This window comes from Fusarium coffeatum (genome assembly GCF_003316985.1).
Source record: "Fusarium coffeatum strain FIESC_28 chromosome Unknown BRIP53273_contig_32, whole genome shotgun sequence".
NCBI lineage: Eukaryota > Fungi > Ascomycota > Sordariomycetes > Hypocreales > Nectriaceae > Fusarium > Fusarium coffeatum.
In genome coordinates this window covers 166,407-183,503 of record NW_022157829.1, presented here as the reverse complement: position 1 = coordinate 183,503, position 17,097 = coordinate 166,407, and the positions used below count along the sequence as shown (strand labels likewise).

The following is a 17,097-nucleotide window of genomic DNA, read 5'->3' as shown; positions in this document are numbered from 1 at the left end:
ATTAATATAGCTATTAAGAAAGAAGACTTTAGCTATAATAAGCCCTATAGCTAAGGGGACCCTAATTAGCTATAGGCTATCTTAAACCTATAGGAGAAACTTAAATAGTTATAAGAGAAGGAGGAAGATATTAAGTTACTACTTTATTGCTAGCGTTGGAGGGAGGAAAACCGGTTAGAAGCTAGGCGTTATTTTACAATAAAAAATACACTTTGGGAGATAGAGTTACAAAAGCTACCAAGACAGGTTGCAAATACCACCTCCTAGGGTCGGCGTGGCCACCACCTCAACACATTGACGAGGAGCTATCTGCTGAGTTTGGGCTTACTCAGGGTTGTGCTTGTAACACATCTGGTGATAAGATGCCCGGCAATGCGTACTTAACAAACCAACACTTTGCTGAGTTTGAGGAGGCAAGTCCTAGAGAAGCTTATATGCAACTACGGAGTGGGACCTGATTCGTTGCAAGATGTTGAAAGTCTTATGGAATTAGTCCAAATTAGGTATACACGGGCGCTACCGGATTGCACGAGTTGGCACGGCATTACGAGGACCCCAAACGCATACCTTAAATTCTTAAATACAGCTTCTGTCCATAACATTGCTGTGTATCTCTATTACGTAAATACGTTAATATCCTAGTTTATTCTAAAGCGAAGGGCGGCACATTATTACTAGAAGCGGTTTAGTGTTATAGATTGCATGTAGTATAAAAGCAATGGAATAAGCATTAATATGTCTTGGCAATTTGCTAGTCCAAATGACATCATATTCCAATGCGGAGGTATACATGATTTGTTCTTTTCCGGGTTATTCAGGGTTGCAAGACGCCCTAGGCTTTGGCAGTGGTCTCTGTGGCTGAGCTGAGCGCATTGAAACTCCCGTTGAGAAAAAGAAAACACTACCATTCGACCACTTAATACTTGTTATGATCAGTAATGTGGCGCCGTTTTAAGCATGGATTTGAGGGTTTAAAAAGCCTTGTTTTCTAAGATCTAGGTCGCAGCAAATTACTGCTTTTGTGGCTACGTACGTCGCACACCGCCAAGGCTGAGCGGGGAATAGTTGGGCCGGCGATGTTATATCCGTTATTCCGACAATGCTGATTGGACTGTAAGGCACTGAGTTGCGGACTAACTCTATTTAATTGGCTTGTGTAGTGAGCGGCTTATTTGGCCCTAAAGGGTTAGCTAGCGGCATAGAAAAGACCCAAGCGTGACGTACATTAGGCAAGGCACATGTCTATAAAAGAGGATAAGACTTGTGTTACATGCTGAGGAATAGAGACGTCAAAGAACTAATCTCAATCTATTCAATTTAATTCTAAACAACTTTCAGGATGCCTTTTGATTGGAGACAAATCTCACCAACGGTATTTGAGAACGACCGTGGTACTTTTGAAGAATTGTACTATTATACCCAAGGCGAATTTGGAAAGCCTGCTCCATTCATACTCTATACGACAGTCAAGTTCAAGAACCATGATGGCCTTGCTCCTGATCAGATCGAAACCTCTCTGAGGAACGCATGGTCGCAGACAAGGCGAACGCAACCTCAGATCGCAGCCCGTCATGGCGAAACAGGCAAAGTCATTGAGATTTTCCGAGGCCAAGCCCTCGATGACTGGCTTTCCGAGACCTTTCTTGTTTATCGGGAGACTACCCTTGATGACATTTTCCGCGATAGCGGCTCCAGGCGTTACGCCACCTTGTTCTACTTTCCAACCACTAGGGAATTAACCCTTCAGATCAACCATGCCTGGGTTGATGGCCGGGGTGCTCTATTCTTTTGGGATACTTTCTTCTCTGCACTGGCCAATCCAAGCGACGCTCCAGTTACCCCCGAAGACGTCAAGAAGAATTTGCCTGTCACAATTGACACTATCCTTGATATTCCTGGCGGAACGTCCCCAGAGGTCCTCGGCCCTGCGAATAAGATTCTCGAGCGCATTTCGACAGACAATGCCATATTCACACCGGCCGATAGCCCCGACACACCACTCAAGGGCTTTTTCCGCCGCCAACGTAAGCTTGACCCAGAGGTCAGCAGCAAGGTTATCGCAGCACTCAAGAAACGTGGCATGACAGTCACAGCTGCAATACAGGTCGCTTTCGGCATAGCCGTCCAGGAATACCAGCGCGAAAAGACAGGCAAGGCAGGTGATGTATGGGCCAGCTGTGCCAATATTGATGCCCGTCGGTTCTTCCCTGAAGAATACACTGCCGAGCTTAAGAGAGTCGCGTGCCACTACACACTTCTTCCGCTATACGTTCCCATCAGTGCTGAAACGTTCGACAAGACCGCTATCGAGCTCTCTGACTACTACCGAAAAGCTCTCAAACATCCTGATGCCGAAGGTGCTCTTTGCGTTCCGGCCGCTATGCCTCTTTATATGCAAACTGTCGCTGAGGGTGCAGCGTTTCTTCGGACGCCGCTGCTTACGTCGCTGGGCATTGTGGAAGATTTCATGGGTCACAGGTTTGGAGAATGGGAAATTGAGGACTTTTGGCTTGCTAATACCATGATGCCACCATCTGTGCAGGTTTTTATCTGGACTTGGAGGGGTCAGGTTGTGTTTGGTGGTTCGTGGAATGAGGCTATGTTTGGAGCAGATGTAATTGAGGGGTTGCTAGAAAGGACTGAGGATATACTTTCCAAGGGTCTTCAGCTTGAGTAATTTAGCTAACCTTTTTCTTGAAAGTCACGCCTCTCAACGCGTATAGGTTAAATCAACACAACGAATAACAATACATCTACGAACTTGAGTAATTTAAGAATAAGTAGTTGATATACACTACTGCGATTTCTACTATTGAAGGCAAATACCCCTTTTCAGAAGAGAAGGCCATTGTTAATCAATTGCTTGTTGGTTGCATGAGATTGCAGGGCAAAAGAGGCAGAATGGGTGCAAGTGATAACCAACAAACAATCCCAATCCTCGACTCGTCACACGACGCCAGCCTCGAGTGGCGTTTATGAACCACTCACGCGCCCCAACGTTAAGCCATCGACCCATTTTTCTCCCACATTGAAACTTTAAGCTCAAGTTTGAAATAAAAGTACGGCAGGCAAACAGCTTATCGCAGTCGAACTTGGCTAATCCGAGTATAGCTTTATCCGGGGAAGCAAGCAGCGAGTCAGTGTCCATATTCAGCTCTCCTCGTCATCGTTGACCAAAACATGGGCAGCCCTCCACACTGCATTGCAAACCCTTTTCCTTGACTCCATTGTTTTATTCCACAGCTAAAACGACGTGTCGCATCGTCTGCCTCTTTGTGTGGAATAACGCGTCATGAATACATGTCCGGACAATGGCTGGCCTTCAACCTAACATCTGGGCCGGTGTGGCCGTTCCATGGCTTGCGGCGTTGAGCTCACTTGTTATGCGTGTTTGCGCCCGACGCATGACCAAGATGAGTTGGTGGTTTGACGATTACTTTTCTATCTTGGCATTTATCTTTGCGACCGGATACTGTGGCATCATGGTGCAGTGTATGTTTCACATACATAACTGGTCTGGTTTCTTATTGACATTTGCGCAGGGACGTTGCACACATATCTAGGCATTAAGATCCCGGACTCGATTCCATCTGATGAGCGGGAGGCCATCCTTCAACAAGCCCGTTTCCTTGCCTTCCTCAATTCTTTGTGCTATGCCTCATCTATCGCCTGTTCCAAGATAGCCATCTTGTCGCTTTACTGGCGTCTTTTTAGCATCTCCTCAATTCGAATCCCAATTCTGGTCATGCTTGTGATGGTGGTTATATGGATTATCCTTCGAACATTTATGCTTACTTTCCGTTGTGTCCCTGTCCAATCTCTTTGGGACTACACTATCACCGACAAGGTTTGCAATCTCGACAGTGGCCAGTTCTTCCTGGGTACCATTACGACTCACTTCATAATGGATCTCGCTATCCTTGTTCTACCAATTATTGAGGTTGCCCGACTTACCCTTCCAAAGGGTCAAAAGCTTGCTATTGCTGCTTTGTCTTACTCGGCGCTATGTATGGTCCCTGACGTTGTGTCACGTGTTCGTTCATCAAGCTGATATTTGATCTAGTGTCTGCTTTGCTTCAATGTTTGTTCTTGTTGAACTTGTTAACTACGACAATAACACCACACAAATGCCTTATGACTATGCCATGTTCTGTATTCTGGGGTCCGTCGAAGTCAATATCGCAATCGTCTCTGGTAAGTAACCGAACCGGAGTTACACCCGTTAGCGACAATGTACTAAATTTAGCAAATCAGCTTGCTTTCCTCTCCTACCTCCCATCTTCAATCACATATTGCCTACCACTTTCCTCATGTCATACGGAAAGAGCAGCCAACGCATCAGCCGACCAAGCAATGTCATCAAAGTATCAACAATTATCAGTTCAAAGAAGGATAAAGAAATTGATGACTCAAGCTCAACACATCAACTGGCTGACCTGGAAAACGGACTTACCTATGATACAATTGATGTTCAACATCCAAGAGGGGTACATACCGTTATTTGCAGTTGGAAATCTGTGACTGGTCGGCACGATAATCTTTCGGGTATCTTTGTGCAGAATGATACTGTGGTTGAGGTTGACCACCTGTAATATAGAAGCACAGGCAAATTTAAGCGGAAGTTATTGAACCACTTGGAAAACTACAATTCTAGGCTCCTGTGGTACTCGTTGCCCAATGGTGTAACCAAGATCTTTGTGGGACAAAAAAGCGTTGTAGTTGTACGGATGCTTTGCGCCACAGATGTGAGACATTTGTTGGGCCTAAATACAGAGGGTCTAAGGGCCTAGACTCTCAACACCACAGTGGCACAGCCTACATTTAGTGGCTGGGCGTTGGTTCATTTTCGCAAACATTCAAGAACCTAGAACACTCTCGGCTGATGTTTGCTCAATAGTTTAATCTCGCACATGGTTGAGTCTTCTGGGTCTAACGGGCGCTTTTTGTCTATCCCCAACTGCCGTGATCGTCACCCAAGCTAAGACATTTCATTAAACTCTACTGGTCCGGTGCTTCCAGCGACCCGACCCGTGCTTGCTCTACTGGTAAGCGACATTACTCGAAATGGACGTGCGGGCATCAGACTATCGGACAAACAAAGTCATTGCAGATTATTGGTTTCACGCATTGATGCCATCCTCTCCCGATGGTTCCGTACTACCTGACAGCCTAACTTTTGAGCACGTACTTAAGACGCAGGTGTCCGTGGTTATCATGTTGTCGGTAGCTTCTCAGCATCTTTGTCCTCGTCCTACAAGATGAAAGTCGAAAATATTTTCATCCTCTTTTCCTACATCACAGGCTGTGCAGCCTTGGCTAAGCCCAAACTCGTGCGCGAAGTCGACGTCGCTATCGTTGGTGGCGGCGCGACCGGTGCTTATGCCGCTGTTAGACTCCGAGAGGATTATGGCAAGTCTGTGTTGGTCATTGAGAAAGAAGACAAGCTTGTAAGTTAAATCATTTTTGAATGATCCTCTTATACTGACATCAATGTTCAGGGTGGCCATGTTCATGCATACAAGCCAAGCGCCAATGATAGACCCATCAATTACGGCGTCCAGGCATATCTGAACCGAGAAGCAACTAAGGCCTTCTTCAAGCGTTTCGACGTTGGTCTGGTTGACCCGGATCTACAGAGCGGTGCCAGTCTTCTCTTCGGCACCAAAAACATCGACTTCAACACCGGCAAGCAAGTTGATGTTGACTATGGACTGCCCAACGCAACCATCGCATTGATTGAGTATGCTGCACTCGCCACCAAGTATCAGCCATATTTTGAGAACGGCTACTTTAAGCAAGGCGACATCCCCAGTGATCTGCTCTTGCCCTTTGGAGAATTTCTCAACAAATATGGAATGGGAAGCTCCCTGGCTGTTCTCCGCACTCTTATCTGGCTCTCTGATGCTGTGAACACTCCAACTTGGTTTGTCATGGCGGTAGTCGGACAGCCTCAACTGGCCGCTCTAGGCGGGTTTGGTCTGGCTGGTCCGACTTTCAAGTATCCCGCGACATCTTCTTCGCAAACCCTCTTTGATCGAGTCCTTGAGCTTATGAAAGACGATGTTTTACTCAAGAGCACCTTGGTCTCCAGTCGTCGCAGTAAAAGCGGCGTTGAGCTGGTCGTGCAAACGCCAGACGGCCAACAACGCGTCAAGGCCAAGAAGCTGCTATTCGCAGCTACTCCTTCTCCTGACAATGTCGGATCTTGGGATCTTGATAAGAATGAAAAGTCCCTCTTCTCCAAGTTCTCTTGGGAGACATTGTATGTCAGTGTTGTCGGCAAGACTAACCTGCCATCTGACGTTCCCGGTATTCGCAACGCACCAGATAACGCGACAAACTTCTACCTCCCACGAGGCGACTTTGCCGACGCGTATACCCGTGCTGGAAAGAATGATCTCTTTACTACTCGTGTTCTGGGCAATGATCGTCTCACTGCCAACAAGGCAAAGGATCTGATCAAACAAACATTCACGAGAATTGATGAGGCGGGAACGTATGATACTACGAGCCCTGAGATCCTGGCATTTGCATCGCATGGACTTACGGTGCCCAAGGTATCGTCTGATGAGCTGAAGACTGGATTCTATCGGAAGCTTTACGCGTTGCAGGGTCAGCGAAACACGTTCTGGACTGGACTTACTTGGGCGCCGGATTATACTCCTATTCTTTGGGACTTCACTGAGAAGTTGTTTCCTCAGATTCTGGCTGATATTTGATTATTTTTGTATCCCAGATCCACTTGAGTGTATAGCACTTCTGTTGATTGACAGCAGCTGAGCGACAAACGTTCCACAATCAACATCATAAATTTAAATGACAGCTCCTTCAACTGGCATTTCTACAGCGCAACGCTGTTGCAATTCAGATATGTAAGCCTAATGCTGTTGACATCGGTGTCTTTTGCTGTTCATAGACTACCCTAAACCACGTATCAAATTAAGCTTAAATTTCGCCGTTGCCAGTGAACTTCCAGCAAATGATTCACTTTATTCCGTTCGGGCTGTGGAAATTACTCGGCAGAATCATCCTCTGGACAAATATGCCTTGTGTACTTGGGTCTTTTGTTTTGCAGGAAAAGCATTCTTTGTGACAGACTGCTATAAAATCTCGACGTTTTGTGTCCTCAATTACATGCTCCGCTGATAAGTCTCCCATCAGTCATTTATTCGGAGCTCTTGAGTTTGCACATTATTTATATGTCCTGCTTGTCGCCAAACATATCAGCAGACCGGACCTTGTACAGGTACCAAAAAAACGCTCCTCGGGCTGCCTCTGCAATATGGTAGCCAACATTTCCAATTATTGTGGGCCATTGACCAATGCAATGTGGCTGATTATGCATAGTGATGTGTAATAGCCAATCTGACTGTAGCAACTTCAGCCCAGTCGTCATTTTGTTTCAGTAAGCTAAGCATAGCCGCAATGGTACTTTGTAAAGTGTACAGGGGCCTGTGTTCCAACAAGTTTGTACAACGTGAGCTGTCGCTATAATCCAGGCAGACACAACGAGCCACGTCATGGGCTATGTCAGATCAATGGTACGCGCTTTTCGCCCTGGAAGTCACGCAACTATTTATTGCCCAATGTCATTAACCGACCAGCATTATATTCCAGCTTGTCTTCTATGTGACTATGCCCTCACCCTCCGAACCAATAGGCATGACTCCTCAGCGACCCGGGCTCAATTCTGTGCCTTGGGCAGTACAAACATTAGAAGACCCACATCTGCTTCCCAAGACTCCTAGATGGGTGCGAATGGGGAGTCTGGTCTCACGCGTGTCATCGGTGCAATTGGTCTCATACTGGATATACTCACCAGTATTGGTACCAGGCACAGAAGAAAGATGTTACAACCGGAAAACTATCGCGCTTGCTTCGTTGAGATTTATCATCGCATGGCCCTTGTTATGCATACTGGTACGTTACTGAAAGTATCTTCAATCAAATTGCCAATTTAACCCAGATATTCCAGATGGCTGGGTTCCAATCGTTGGCAGTAGACGAAGGATACAGCCCTATTACCTCTGAGTTACGAGGGCATGGTCTAGAATCACCCCGGGGTGCTGTCGCAACACAACCTCAGCAACGTTATGCAGACGATGTCCAACTGGACTCTGTGCCAAGCTCTCCAGTCGCAGCTCAGACAGAAACAGCAATCAATCTCACGACGGTCCAGCAGAGCGAGAGAGGCGATTCTGTTCCGCCTCTTATCCGCCCTACGTACCTCTGTTTGGTCAATGACTTTGAGAAACGGACCTTTGAAACAGTCAAGGTGTCAGAGTACCTAAAAGATCATGGCGATAACGTTGACATTGAATTCGTATTCGTATCATACACTCGCGTTCAATTCAGGGTTGCAACAGATGACGAAATCACAAACTATACATATTCCTCCGAAAAAGAGAGGGAAGCAAACCGAATCCTCGCAAGGAATGACCGTCGGCAGCTGATCAACTGGGGTATCGATGCAGCCAGGCGAGCGGGTAAGAGAGCCTTCTGGCTTGACTTTGAATGCATCCGTAACCAGGATGGTCTCGCACAGTCTACAAGCAACAGTGATGAAGTATATCAGATCTGTGATATCATCAGAGTCGCACATTCGATGATTATAGCTATTGGTCCTCCTACGGAAGATAAAATATCCCAAGGTACGGCACTGGCTTCATTCGATCCCGCAAATGTGACCCCTTGGCTACGGCAGTGGGGTTCCCGACTATGGACACTGCCCGAGCTTTTGCTCTGTCCTATTGAGCATCGAATTCAGTTGTATATTACCGGTGATACTGGTGAGCCCAGGTCAATGGCCAAACGAAACTTTGCGGAACGTGCATGGAATGATGCTGGCGCTGTACAAGAGCTGGTCAATCATTTCGAGGGGACCGCGACGCTCACCAAAGTCCAACTCATCGAGGCTGCCTTCAAATGCTTCTCCCGACGAAAGACCGATCAGTTCAGCCAGGGAGATATAGCTTATGCTATTATGGGTCTCTTTCCGCTTCGCCAACGTCCAGCTGTCAACGCAGAAGATTCAGGTTTCCAAGCATTTGCGAGGCTTGCCTTGGAAAACGAATGTGGTGCATTCTTGAACCGTCTCATCTGTATTAATACACCAGCAGGTGCTCCCTGGCATGATACTACGGATTCACTTGGAGCCGATTTCAGGGACATACATGCCACTAGCACAGTCACAAACATATTGGGTACAGATACAGTCTTACTCGATGATGTAGCTGGAGCTATCATAGAGTGGGACAACCTTAACCCTTCATCAACCCCTGGATCGTTCAACCCTCTCAACTTCTTCTCTGCAGCTTACCTCAGATCGGTGGTCTTTGTGTCGTTAATAGGTTACGGTGTCAGGCTTCTCGCTGGGCGAGATCTGAACGACTTTCCCTCGACGATATGCCTCGCCCTCGCGCTACTTTTCATCGTCATTGGCGCTACGCTCGCCCCCACTATACTGACTTCTTGTTCCCGATCCAAGGCAGAAGAGTTACTGGGGAGTAGATTGATTGGTATAGAAGGACATCCATCTGCCGCCGCAATCGAGAAACATATCTGTGGATTCAATCACGGCAGGTTCAAGGCCACCAACCTTGAGCCTTATTCGGACATGCTTGAACATCAACAATCTACTCAATCCCCAGCCGGAAAGTATGCTTTCACACTTGTCGAGACCCGTATGATGACTGTCACCCATTTCTATAGTGCGGAGCCACCAGCTGCTGTACTTATACTGGGAGAGGTGAATGGTGCGTACCGTGAGATCCTCTGCTCATATGATACACAACAACACGTCTTTCGCCGTCAGTCAGTCCTGAGAACAAGCCGTCGAGGTATTGGTCACTATTCTCGAGCTTCAAATGTACTCTTCTCCCTTGGTTTGGTTTCCCAAAGCCTGAATCATGCCCCAGTGAATAATCATAGTGGAGAGAGTCACCAAGCAGATGGGCGGGTCAATGATGCTAGTGAAGCAGTAATAGACCAAGAAGCTTTAAAAGAAAAGGATTGGCCAGGATGTCGACGAGTCGAGTTACTGTTCATCTACTTGTTCATGGTAAGTTCCACAGGACCCTGGGTGTACTACGGATGTTTATTTCCGCAGGTTACTCTTCTATCCGATTCCAACTGGTGGTACGGCCCTTCACAACCTGGGTTTCAGTTTGGCGCAATCTTCTATGCCGCATCTTTTACCTTAGCCCAACCAGCCTCCTACTTCCTTCTATCGCGAGTTTCAATTCTCAGATGCTGGTCAAGTATAGCCCTGTTGAAAGGTAAGATTTGCCTACAGTTCCCCAGCAATGATTGACAAGGTATCAAGGACTTCACTTTATCCCCTTGATCCGCACTATCTACATCCAATTCAATGCCGTCCTCCTGCTATATGCCGTGCAGGGACTCATTAGAGGTCTTGAACTATCCTGCATGGTAGCCATTGTTTGGTCCTGGTTTAGTCCTGGCGAGATGTCATTGCGGCTGCTTGTGCTCACATTAGTTGGAAACAAGTTACGCATACTAGCCTCTTCCTCGTTCATACGTACGCCTTTCCAGTGTTTAACGTTCGTCATTGGAGTCACATTATGCTTCCTGCCGACAACTACTGCATCATATCTCATTGGGCGACCAACCGAGGTAACTTGGCTATCCTTCAGTCAGAGGATGTTCTACAGTCAAAGGTCGGTCATCAACAAGCAAGAATGTACAGCAGCGTGGACGTTACCACAGCCCATAAGAGTACGTATCTGCTTTTCAGGCATTTCTTTCGTTCTAACAGAGTCTAACAGCGCCTAATCGTTCGACCTCTACTGATCTTCGCCATTTCTACGATCACAACCTTTGATACCTACCAAAACCCATTTGATATCCACCAAAACTCACGATCCCTGAAACCTTCTGATGAATTCGGTGCTTTCTTGATTGTTATTCTTATTGGTACCATCGTGATGAGATTCCCGCGCGCTTCTTGTCTGTTACCATCAAATCTTAACCTGTTGGTATACATTAATGCTGACTTCCCTACAGTTGCAGCTACATGTATATGCTCTTTACTCCCTTCATTTCTCTCCTGCTTGATGCAAAGCACTGAGATTAATGCTACATTTGGGGTCCGTATCTTCATGAAAATGCAAGAGAATGTAGTTCCTCGTAGGTTAACTCATTTCACTCCAGGCTCATCTCCCCGGTCTCATGCTGATACGGTCTAGTTATTTGGTCCTTTACAATCAATCAATCTTCGACTACAAAGGAGGCTCTGACCAGCCTATCGACCTCGCTTGCTGGAGTATCAGTCGGCTATTTGTTACAAATATTTTTTGATAAATCATCGCTCGCTGAAATCATATCGGTTCTCGTAAGCAAGATTGCGTTGTTTGGATTGCTATTTACTATTTCTTAGTACTATAGGTTTTAACTTGTTGGAAATATGCGCGAGTTTAATCACATTGGCATACATTGCGGTATTCTCAAGGACTGGATGTTCAGAATAGGAATAAGCGATACTACCTAAATGAACTTTGAATGGATCGGTGATGATTGCGGTGATCTCAATGTCAGGCGTGATGGTATCTCTCACGCAGCGGAGAAGTGTATTAACGTTAAATACAATATTCAGCTCCCAAGGCATAGCCAGACACTCTGAAGTCCACACTTCTAGCTTTGGTTATTATTCCAGGAGATAGCTACTTTTTAATGCAGGTACAGGAAGGTGATAATCGACTCGCTGACATACAGTGAGCGATGAAATTTTACAGTCACATAGCGTCAGATGGTTCCAAGGCGAATTTTAATCTGATGTGAGATTTAGTTCATCGTCACGTAACCTGAACCCGAAAGCCAATTCAGTCGTCCTTCGTAGTACATTGCATTCCCTGACTCTTGACTCGTCTGTTCGAGAAGGTCTATCGCGGCGAAGCGTGCTTGGATACAAGTCTTATTGGGAATCTAGGAACAAACAAGAACGACGGCAGCTATGGTAACAGCCGCAAATAGCTTCGTTATACGAACGCTAAAAGCACCGCTGTCAGAGGTATCGCTGGGCATAGCCTCACCCGTGATTGTAACTATGTCATCCCCACCAGCGCCATCCGTTGTCCGACTGTTAGATCTTGTCAACGTTACTAGATCTCCTTTACCATTGGAGCCCGTCAATATGATCACGTCATCGCTATTGATGCCAGTCGACCTTCCACCAGATCCTGTTAACGTCACCAGATCTCCATTTCCATCCTCGCCTGTCAGTATTACCACGTCCCCAGTGATAGAGCTCGCTGGTATGTCACTGGACGTCGTTGCCATTTCAGCTTCCAAAGCCTTGGGAGCAGCCGTTCTTTTCGAACCTGAGAGATACTCTTGGCCTTTCGTGACGGTAACGGGTAGCCAAGAAAAGCTTCCAAAGTCATTGTCACCAAAAGGGTACTCGTCGTCACTGGCGGTCCGGGTGAAAGTCGCTGTGGGATGCCCGTCGTCGTTGCCACCAAGATTGACCGTGGTGCAGGTCTTGGCGTAGGTCTTGCTCATTTCGCATTGCACAGAGAAAGTGAAGTCCGCGTCAGCAGTAGCGTCTAGTCGCCAGAGTCCAGTCGTAGGGGCTCCTGATGCGGGAGTCTTGTCACCCCATGGTCCCACCATGAAGGTATTGCGCACGATACCACAGTGTTCCTCGTTCTTTTCGGTGTCGCAGTCCAGCACAAAAGTAGTAGCGGTGGCATCCGCACCGATTACCTCGGCTACGAAGTGGCCGGTATATGCCGGCAAGAGCAGCGACGTGGTAGTTTGGACGGCCATGATTTGATGAATGGAGGTTTAATGGTAAGGTTGCGTCGTAATCGACGTAAGCTCAGGAGGTGGCTCGGAAAGAAACTTTATAAATGCAGGGGTACATAGATCAGCAAAAATAACAAAGCTACCTATTGGATGGTCTGCTTCAGCTTGACCCACGTTTAATCTCACTCGTGTTACGCGACTTGGCGTGCGTCATTGCTGAGATGCCCAGTGATATACCTAACCTGGAGTCTGCAATTATTCCGATTTACTGCCATGGGAAAAGAAAATAGACAACATACATAGACTTCAACGCGTCTTTTTCTCAGTTACCGTCGCTTCTCCTCATATTATCCTGATTGAATAAAGTTTAGCTTCAATCTAATTGGCTTTGGCAATGCGACGTTGTAGGTTTGCATGGGATAGAACAATTTTAAAAATGCCGAATGTGCCGACCGCAATGCAGACTGCTATACGGCAGGATAATTGCAAAACATTGACCCTTACTTGTTTATAATTATCCCATGTCAGCCTCAACATAGCCTGCGAAACACTAGTAGAAAATGCACCTTCTCGCCAGTCTCGGAGCTGTTGCGGTCTTGCTGCAACACGTCTATGCATCCGGCTCGCGCCAACAGGCTCATTTCGAATCGAAGCCAGACTCTCAGCTTCTAGCACGACAGAGCGGAGATGATACAGCTGGTGTTCAAAATGGTGTATTCCACCAACTGATCGATCACGACAACCCTTCCCTGGGAACTTTCGACCAGCGATACTGGTACAGTCTGAACTACGCCAACGGCAGCAACCCGCCGGTCGTTCTTATCGCTCCGCTCGACGCCGAAGCTGAACAAGTCAAATTCTGGCTGCACGATGACTATGTCATTGGCGGTATGATTGCGAAGCGTATTGGTGCTGTCATGCTCATGCTTGAGAACCGATACTTTGGCAAATCTTCACCCTTCCAGAATCTCACAACTGAGAATATGAAGTTCTATACCGAGGACCAGATTATCAGAGATAAGATCCATTTCGCAAAGACCGCGGATCTGCTGTTCGCGAAGAAAGATAGCGCCAGGCCAGATCAAGTGCCTTGGATCCAGACTGGTTGCTCAGCGCAGGGAAATCGCGTCTTGTTCACGGAGAAGGAATACCCGGACGTATTTTGGGCTTCGTGGTCGTCGAGCGCACCCCCTCAAGCGATTCCAGATTTCTGGAGGTACTTCGACGCTGCCAAGGCTTACATGCCCAAGAACTGTACGACAGACGTGGGGAAGGTCATTGACTATCTAGACGACATTATGCTTCACGGTAAGAGAATCCATCAGACGATTCTGCCCATACTAATAAATTGAATAGGGTCAGCAGATGAGATCCAGAAGATCAAAGAGGAGTTTGGCGCTCTAGACCTCAAGCATAATGATGATTTTATGAGCCTACTTAGCTATGGTCCACAAACCTTCCAGGGTGCCAGTCTGCGTATCCATGACACGTGGCAATTCTGCGACTATGTCGAGAATGCCGTCGACACCACAGACAAAACGAAGCTTCCTGGAGTAGAAGGCGTCGGGTTGCAAAAGGCACTAGCAGGCTACGCTCGGTGGACCAAAGAAGTCTGGATTCCAGGAAAATGCGAGCAGCAAGGTCCTTGGAAAGGAGAGAATAATACAGGATGCTTCAATTTTGGCGACGCTGACAGTCTGGTTTATGCCAACAAGAAATTGGATGCGCCAGGTATTGTCGACACATTGCAATTACAATGGCTCTTCTGCAACGAGCCTGAGGAATACTGGCAGACAGGTTCACCGAAGGGAACACCGACATTGGTATCGCGTTTGGTCAACAAAGATTTCTTCAGGAAGACCTGTGCTCGTTACTTCCCCGCTGGCCCGAACGGTGAAACATTTGGCTTGGCTAGGGGAAAGACGGCGGACTCGTGGAATGCGCGATATGGAGGATGGAGCGACCCATCAGCGTATCTGAACAGGACAATCTTGGTAAACGGCTTGTACGATCCCTGGCGAGCGGCATCCTTTGCATCTCTCCAGAGACCAGGAGGTGTTCTTGGAAACAGTACCTATGTCAAACACTTTCTGAACCCTGTGGGCAATCATTGTACGGATACATATCGCAATGCTGGTGATATATGGCCAGAGGTCAGGGCTATCCAGGAAGCGGGGATTGATCAGATTGAAGGATGGGTTTCAACCTTTCCTACACCCGAGAAGAATTAAACACTGGAATAAGTTGATCTAGCTATAGTACAATAGTTTAATACCATTCTTCAGCCGAGACAGAGCCGACTTGTTGTCCCCGTGCCTTAGACGGATCTCGTCCTCGGATCTCGTCCTCGGATCTCGTATGTGGATCGATGGAGCCCGGATCTCGTCCTTCGGGGAGTTCACACACAATTTCCTGGGGTAAATCACACGCACGGTGGATCTAGCAAGGATAGACCACTAAAATCGCCCCATTCGTCAATCAATCCCAACCATCACGACATCTTGAGTTTTCTTCATATAAGTCTTATCTCAACACCTAACTCCAACCCATCATGACAGACGAATCCATCAAGCCATATCATCCAACATGGGCATCTTTACAAAGTTCCGCTTCTTCAATCGGCGACTCGCGCTTTCATGCATGCTCATCGCTATCTCGACGTTCAATTATGGCTTCGACAACCAGGCATTTGCCACGACGCAGGCTATGGATGCCTTTGACAAGCAATTCGGTGTCTTTGACGAAAAGACAGGCAAATATATTCTTGAACCCTCTTGGTTGTCGCTGTTTAACAGCTTGAATTACATCGGATTTGCTGCTGGTAAGTGCGCTCCATAAGATAATCGGCCCTTGCTAACAATTCTAGGCGTTCTTGTCGGTACCTGGATCTCGTCGCGATGGGGAAGAAGATGGTGCATGTTCATAATGAGCGTGTATGCTATTGTTACAGCGACTATTGCCGTCACGTCATTCCATCGCGAGCAGATTATGGCAGCCCGAATCCTGAATTACGTCTACGTGGGCATGGAGCTCGGTGTTGTTCCAACATTTCAGTCTGAAATCGGTACGTAATAAGATAACCTGGACAGACACAAGCCTCTCGCTAATGATTTCAGTTCCCGGCCAAGCTCGTGGCTTCATGGTCGGATCCTACCAACTCAGTCTTGTGATCGGTGGTCTTGTCATCAACAGCATCTGCTACGGAACATCCACCCTTCCCGATAACCGCGCGTGGAGAATTCCCCTCGGCATGTTTTACATCGTCCCCTCGATCGTTATCGCAGGTATCTGGTTCGTTCCAGAGTCGCCAAGATGGTTGCTTCGAAAGAATAGAGTGCATGAAGCTCGAAAAAGCCTCCACCTAATTCGAGAGGGTGTCTTTACAGACGAAGAGATTGACGCTGAATTTTCAGAGTTGAGGGTCTCTTTGGATGAAGAGACGGAGCAGGGGAGGTTCATTGAGCTTTTCCGAGGCATCAACCTTAAACGGACTCTCATTGTGATGGCTGTCAACTTCTATCAACAGGCCGGTGGCCAAGCATTTGTGTCACAGTATGGTGCCATCTACGCCAAATCGCTCGGAACCATCAATCCATTTCTATTCAGTCTGATCACGTCAGCTATTAGCATCGTTACTATTGTATCCATCCTTCTATGGGCTGACATTGCTGGTAGACGGTAAGTACGGGTATCCAAGAAATTTCAATGAAGCTAACAAGATACAGTGTCCTTCTGATGGCATCATCCTGTACCATGTTTGTTGCCATGGTAACAATGGGCTCACTCGGTGTCCAATCTCCTGTTGATGATTCCAGGAAGAAGGGCGTAATTAGCATGATGGCTGTATTTGCCTCTGGTTTCGGACTGGGCTGGGCGCCTCTGGTCTACGTCGTGACCACGGAGATTTCCGCTCTTCGACTTCGCGATCATACCTCACGAATTGGGTTCACTACCAACGTTATCATGAAGTACATTCTCAACCGTAAATTTGTATCATGCAATGCTAATGCCTTTCTTAGCTTCGCTGTTAACTTCAGCATTCCGTATCTCATCTACGACAAATACGCCGGCCTCAACAGCAACGTTGGCTTCATCTTTGCAGGTATTATGGCTACTGCCCTTGTCTTTATCTACTTCTGCGTTCCCGAATGCAAGGGCAAGACACTGGAACAAGTCGACTTCTTGTTCAACCAAGGTGTTCCGATCCGACAGTTTGGAGGGGTCAATGCTACTGAGATGATGCGTAGCGCACAGGGGGAAGGTGGATTGAATAAGGTATATTCTGATGGAGGAAAGGATTCTGTACATGTAGAACAACGAGCTTGAACTAAG

At 47.1% G+C, this 17,097-nt stretch overlaps 7 protein-coding genes across 7 annotated transcripts; 6 read left to right on the top strand and 1 right to left on the bottom strand.

Moving 5' to 3' along the window:
• Positions 1-1,339: 1,339 nt before the first annotated feature.
• On the top strand, positions 1,340-2,677 carry FIESC28_01127 (uncharacterized protein; the record flags this gene model as incomplete). Its single annotated transcript, XM_031155278.1, has 1 exon — positions 1,340-2,677. One exon carries the CDS (start codon positions 1,340-1,342, stop codon positions 2,675-2,677), a length of 1,338 nt encoding a protein of 445 aa, XP_031020690.1.
• A 634-nt stretch (positions 2,678-3,311) lies between these two features.
• Positions 3,312-4,051, top strand: FIESC28_01126 (uncharacterized protein; the record flags this gene model as incomplete). The annotated part of the gene is made up of 2 exons (XM_031155277.1): positions 3,312-3,492; positions 3,543-4,051. 2 exons carry the CDS (start codon positions 3,312-3,314, stop codon positions 4,049-4,051), a joined length of 690 nt encoding a protein of 229 aa, XP_031020689.1.
• Positions 4,052-5,258: 1,207 nt separating this feature from the next.
• Positions 5,259-6,719, top strand: FIESC28_01125 (uncharacterized protein; the record flags this gene model as incomplete). Its single annotated transcript, XM_031155276.1, has 2 exons — positions 5,259-5,447; positions 5,499-6,719. 2 exons carry the CDS (start codon positions 5,259-5,261, stop codon positions 6,717-6,719), a joined length of 1,410 nt encoding a protein of 469 aa, XP_031020688.1.
• Positions 6,720-7,662: 943 nt separating this feature from the next.
• Positions 7,663-10,843, top strand: FIESC28_01124 (uncharacterized protein; the record flags this gene model as incomplete). The annotated part of the gene is made up of 6 exons (XM_031155275.1): positions 7,663-7,920; positions 7,976-10,060; positions 10,109-10,277; positions 10,325-10,451; positions 10,499-10,737; positions 10,788-10,843. 6 exons carry the CDS (start codon positions 7,663-7,665, stop codon positions 10,841-10,843), a joined length of 2,934 nt encoding a protein of 977 aa, XP_031020687.1.
• Positions 10,844-11,943: 1,100 nt separating this feature from the next.
• FIESC28_01123 (uncharacterized protein) lies at positions 11,944-12,786 on the bottom strand (the record flags this gene model as incomplete). The annotated part of the gene is made up of 1 exon (XM_031155274.1): positions 11,944-12,786. One exon carries the CDS (start codon positions 12,784-12,786, stop codon positions 11,944-11,946), a length of 843 nt encoding a protein of 280 aa, XP_031020686.1.
• Positions 12,787-13,325: 539 nt separating this feature from the next.
• Positions 13,326-14,996, top strand: FIESC28_01122 (uncharacterized protein; the record flags this gene model as incomplete). The annotated part of the gene is made up of 2 exons (XM_031155273.1): positions 13,326-14,073; positions 14,122-14,996. 2 exons carry the CDS (start codon positions 13,326-13,328, stop codon positions 14,994-14,996), a joined length of 1,623 nt encoding a protein of 540 aa, XP_031020685.1.
• A 355-nt stretch (positions 14,997-15,351) lies between these two features.
• Positions 15,352-17,091, top strand: FIESC28_01121 (uncharacterized protein; the record flags this gene model as incomplete). Its single annotated transcript, XM_031155272.1, has 4 exons — positions 15,352-15,586; positions 15,632-15,829; positions 15,882-16,443; positions 16,491-17,091. The coding sequence occupies 4 exons, from the start codon at positions 15,352-15,354 to the stop codon at positions 17,089-17,091; spliced, it is 1,596 nt and encodes a 531-aa protein (XP_031020684.1).
• Between the last annotated feature and the right edge of the window lie 6 nt (positions 17,092-17,097).